General features: G+C 35.2%; 1 protein-coding gene across 1 annotated transcript in view; it reads right to left on the bottom strand.

The window, feature by feature from the left end:
• LOC107748460 (ras GTPase-activating-like protein IQGAP1) overlaps positions 1-5,816 on the bottom strand; it is a 66,316-nt gene that overhangs the window by 43,944 nt on the left and 16,556 nt on the right. The window contains exons 3-4 of the mRNA XM_016563243.1: positions 2,030-2,186; positions 1,033-1,110 (exon numbers count right to left, since the gene is read on the bottom strand). Of these exons, the coding sequence (XP_016418729.1) occupies positions 1,033-1,110; positions 2,030-2,186 (235 nt within the window). The remainder of the gene's footprint in view (positions 1-1,032; positions 1,111-2,029; positions 2,187-5,816) is intronic.

Here is a 5,816-nt window from a genome sequence, read left to right as displayed (position 1 = left end):
AGAACTTCATTTGGACAACTTTAAAGGCGATTTTCTCAATATTTTTATTTTTTTGCACCCTCAGATTCCAGATTTTCAAATAGTTGTATATCGGCCAAATATTGTCCTATCCTAACAAACCATACATCAATGGAAAGCTTATTTATTCACCTTTCAGATTATGTAAAAATCTCAATTTCGAAAAATTGACCCTTATGACTGGTTTTGTGGTCCAGGGTCACATATCTTCTTTCATGTTCCACAGACAAACCATGCTGATACAACACACAATGACAATGACATTCTAGAGAATTGTGTGCTACCAACTTTATTAGCAACCGTTTCGGAGGATCGATCCATATAGATCCATATAGAAATTATTTATTTAGTCTGAACAGGCCTCCTGAACCCCACTGAACACCTTCAGGATAAACTGAATAGCAAGTGTGAATCAGACTCCGTCACCCAATAATACCTGACCTGGATGCTCATGTCTGAATGCTAGCAAATCCTTGCAGCCATTTTCAAAATCTAGTGCCAAATCTTCCTCACAGCAGAAAAGAGCGGTCCAACTCCCTGATAATGTCAATGATCTTGAAATTAAATATTCAACAAGCACATGTGGGTGTGGTGTTTGGCAGTGCACATATTTTTAACTATATAGTGTATCTAAACATGATGCCCTTTTGCTTCTGTGGCTTTGTGTAATGCACTGCACATTGCACTAGGTTGGAGGAAGCTTTTGTTTTTCTGCACTTGGGTGAAAGGGAGAGAAACTCAGTAAAAATAATTGGCAGGGCCATTGCAAATTTAGGTCGACAATTCGAACCATGAGTACATATTCCATAAAAGCCTTTGCATTCATCTTATAACAATGGTAAATTAATTAGCCATCCACCCAAACTGACAGTTTTGTCAAAAGAGTTTGTTTTGTCTGATTCCACTAACTTCTTTAAATGCAAGTCTAATAAAAAAAAGAAAGAAGATGGCAAAGAAATGTGTCAGTGTGTGTTTGAGTGTGTGTTTCTTTAAAATTGTGTACTTGGGCCTCACCTTGGGCAAACCAACGGACTCCATGGCTCTGAGCCACTGCACAGTGTTATCTGTGTGTCTGAAATGTAGTCCAGAGTGCTGGAGAAAGTACAAACAAAATAAATACATGCAACAGTAACACATTTCATGCACATTTCATGAACTGAATTAAAATGGAATTATATACAAAGCTTGGAAATGTTGGGAGTTTGATCCTCACTGATTTTGCTTCTAATATATGTATCAGAAATATGTCAGGTAAATGAGCTATTGAAGTAATGGCAGCTGAAAATTCAGCTTTGCCATCACAGGAATAAAAAACATATATTAAAATATAGAACATTTCCCAATATTACTTTAAATATTTTTACTGTAAATAAGTGCAGCTGTAAATATTACAGACCCCAAATTTTTGATATATAATCTTTTGAGTATAGTTATTCTAGGGCAAATTCACTAAACAGTGTTTCAGAGCAAAAATCAACATCGTATTCACTAACCACACACAATACTCTGAAATAGTGATAATTCTCATTAGTTTCAGAACAAACATGCCAACTTTCTGTGTTGTGAGATGCAAATTTAGTTCACCACAAAATTATTGGGAGTGTTGCATCATTACCTAATTTGCATTTCCCTAAATTCCTAAATCAGGTACTAAAACAATCCTGATAGCATGTGCAAATAAACATCACTATAAGTGGGCACAATTCAGTCTCAGTGAATTCCCGCTCTACTATTTCTCCTCCCATGGGAATGAGACTTTCAGGATGTGAGGATGTCTATGCTGCATTAAGGAAAGGCACATCCTGACACAGCACTGAGACATACTGGCTATGTTCACACAGTCAGTGTTTGGGATTGACTGTTCGCATTCACTAACAGGTGTGACTTTCCAAATGTACTTTTTAGGAGTGGCTGTATGAACGTAGGGTAACAGTATTTTTATGCTGAGATAAAGAGTTGCTATAAAAACCATAAAAAAAAAAAAAAAAGCAAAACATCAGAAAATCAGTACCTTATAACGAGATTGGTCCCTGTCATAAATCTTCTTCTCTGACACCAACTGGGGAGCGAAAAACTTAGCCAGTTTGCCAAGGTAGACACCATTCCTCAAGCCGTTCTCCAGTTCTGTGGTAGGAGGCAGCTGCTCACCCAGACAGGCCTCTATCCATCTGAAATCAAAAGATTCAAGTTTTAGCTCCTCACACAAGCACAACTTGTACTGAAACTTAATAGATTGATAGCAAATGCTAAATGTTACAATTGGTATTATGCTTGCCGCGATAGACGGTGCTGACGGTGATACCGTTGTTAAGCCGCAACACCGGTTACGTCACTTGCCCATAGGCCTGTCGCAATAATCAATATATCGACTTATCGTGCAATATATGTACATGACCTCAATCATTTTTGGTGACGCAATATATCGCCCATTATATTTACTTAAAAATTAATGTCACCATGTTTTGTACATTCCACTTGCGCCTGTGTCTTTTGCAGCTTCTCGGACATAACGTGGTGTAGTCATGAGGTGCTACTGCTAGTTCAAATTTAAAAAATGCTTCTACAAAAAAAGTTTGTAGAATGCAGATATGGTCTTGTTTAGGGATCTGTGCCTTTGTGCATACGGACATCTGACTGCTAAGTAGTACAATAGTGTGCATCCTTAATTTACAGAGAAAAGAAGGTCAGGGAAACATCTGTAGATGGAAAAATCTCCATACAAGTTCTTTGTGCATTTTTCTTTTTTTCTACTTGTTACTTTGCACTTTTTGTTAGAAAATGTTTATTTACTATTTATTCAGGTTTTTTAAGGTATCTAATATTTTGATGATCTAAATATTCTTAAAAATTAAAAGTTTGTTGTCATTTGGAAGTGTGTAGGCCTTGCATTATTATGCTGTTACATTATGATTATATATTCAGTGGCATAAAATGGTCTTTAAAATGACAATAATATCGCTTATCGCAATTATTTCTGGGGCAATATATCTCACAACAAAAAGTTGTTATCGTGACAGGCCTACTTGCCCACCGCTGCACCAACCCCCACCGTCCTTTAGATTTTTTTTATAGTAATAAAAATAATTTAGTTCAGTAAAAGAACAGACACTACAATTAAAAACTGAACGCGACTGCTCAATGCAGCATGCCTTATGCAAGTTATTTGTTATTTTATATTAGGCATAGCCTGCCCTATAGCATGGTGTATTTTTATTCGTTTTGTTAATAAAAGTTCTATGTTTTATATATAGGCTAAGTGAGTTTGACGTTGTATTTTGTTGCTGCATTCAAGCAACTGACGCCGAATTGCCGCTAATGTTTTTAAGCTATTTAAAAGCGAAGGGAAGCAAGGAAAAAGAGGGAAAATTCAAACGAACTAAAAACGAACAATTGCTTTACGCCGAATTTCCACTATTTGAAAGTGAAAGTAAAATGCACACGCTGCTTTTGCAAGCTATTTTAAAGCGAAGGAAAGCGAGGAAAAGAGGAAACGCCCGGCCCCACGGTGATACCGGTGTTATCGTGTTGTCACACATCGATTAACCGGTGGGAAAATTTCACCGTCACAACCCTAGTAGGTATTTCACTACAATATAAAATCAACACTTTCTAATGATAGCAACATGTTTTAACATGCATTTATAAATGCATTTGGTGCATTGTTATTGAATATACTTCAACCCAGAGATTTCTTCTGGAAAACAAGTGCGCTAACAAGTTAAACCTTTAAATGAATTACAGAAGAGGAAGAGCTAAAGGCACACAATCAATTAATAAACATTTTTTACCATGTAGGGAAAAGTTTGAAAGCACCGTTATGCCTATGGGCATCAAAAATTCTCTCTCTCATCATCATAAAACATGAGTTAATGCTATTTTTAAACTTGTTGAAGAAGCAAAAATGTTGCAATCAGGATATGCTTATAAAAATGTATATCAGACTACAGTTGGTTCTTCAGTTTAGTAGATGACTGGTTGAGATCTCACACACAGCCTCCTCAAAAACAATCACAGCTTGTCTTTCTGATACACTGCGATACTTTATTATTAATTTATTTCAGATGTAAGAGTTCCTAAGACACACCCAAAGGATTAAATCTCAATTCCCCAAAAAAGTGAAATCAAGAGAACCACTGCCTGTTTGTGTGATATTCTCTTATTTTTTTTATTCTCTTACCCTTATGCTTTCTACATAACAGTCTGGTAAAAACTTGGAATAAAGAATATGAGCCAAAAATGTGAAAGGACATCAATGGTTAACGCCAAATGTTCAATATTGGCTTTTCTGGCATTAACGGTTAATGTCAAGGTTACCTTCATCCCATGATGAGTCTACACAGAAAACTGCAGAAAACTTAATGTGGTTTCTAAGCATATTGCTTGTTGCCACTCTTTCACATCGGAAAAAAGCAAAGAAATGCTGTTTTTTTTCTGTTTTAAACAAAACACATCATGTATCACAAGCCTCACCACAAAATTTTAACTCATATTTTATGCTATAAAAATACAATATAGACCAAATGTTTGGGGTCTAAAAGTTTTTTTTTTTATAAATTAAGACTTTTATTAAACAAGGACGCATTCAATTGATCCAAAGTGACAGTAAAGCCTTTTACACGTTTGCAAAATATTTCTATTTTAAAATAAATGCTGTTCTTTTCAACTTTCTTTTAATCAAATAATCCTAAAGAAAAGTCTTGATTTCCACAAAAATATTAAGCTCAAATGTTTTCAACACTGATAATGATAAGAAATGTTTCTTGAGCAGCAAATCCTCATATTAGAATGATTTCTGAAGGATCATGTGACACTGAAGACTGGAGTAATGACTGCTGAAAATTTAACTATGCCTTCACAAGTATAAATTACATTTTATATTCTATTAAAACAAAAACAGTTATTTTAATGTTTTTTGTTTTTACTGTATTTGATTAAAAAAATGCAGCCTTAGTAAGAATAAGAAACATATACGTGTATATATTCTATATTTTGAACCTTGTTTTCCTTCCGAAAGAAATTACAAAACATCATTTTAGAATAATTTATAAGGTTTTAATGTGCGATAATAGCTGAAAATAATAGTTATAACACTACTCTATGACTTTATTAAACTATTATGGACTAGTTCATTAGCCTGCAGTCTTGATATACATGCAGTCACTTCACTACTCAGTTTTCCAGATCACCGAATCATGATCATTGAAATTCACCTGGATTCACCAGGACAACAAACAACATTCCAAACTGGTTGCTAGTCAGTGTCCAGCTGACAAAAGTGACCTTTGACATATTCAGAGAAAGCTATATTGTCATGGCACCTACACTGGCATATCTTTTCTCTTGCCAGTGAGGAAAACTGGCATTGGGCCTTTCAGAGCTGCACAACCAACTGACAGCTAAGTATCCTGCCTTCAGCTCACAAACACTGGGGAAGTCTCCATTTAAAAAGATAAAATATCTGTAATTCATCTGTTTTGCTGATTCATGGGTTATCTATGCTTACGTAAAAGGGTCTATAATCAGTGTTAGAACTGACAGATCTGGTTAGAAACATTAGGCTAATACACTGAAGAAAGTTAAACTATGTAGAGTTAAGTGAATCAGTTAAAATGTCAATATGCTGTTTGCAAACCTTTGGTTAATCATTTGTTAAGTCACTTCATTCCTACAGAAATGAAAGCAGAGTTCAGAGTAGTGCTGGGCGGTATGACCAAAAATTTATATCACGGTATTTTTCTAAATTATACCGGTTTCACGGTTCAAGACGGTATTTTTTTTTTCATGCATGACCGAGTGTT

The sequence above is a fragment of the Sinocyclocheilus rhinocerous genome, unplaced genomic scaffold, assembly GCF_001515625.1.
Source record: "Sinocyclocheilus rhinocerous isolate Xijiao unplaced genomic scaffold, SAMN03320098_v1.1 scaffold732, whole genome shotgun sequence".
NCBI classification, from domain to species: domain Eukaryota; kingdom Metazoa; phylum Chordata; class Actinopteri; order Cypriniformes; family Cyprinidae; genus Sinocyclocheilus; species Sinocyclocheilus rhinocerous.
Note: the sequence above shows the minus strand (reverse complement) of the source record. Positions and strands in the feature narration are given on the sequence as shown.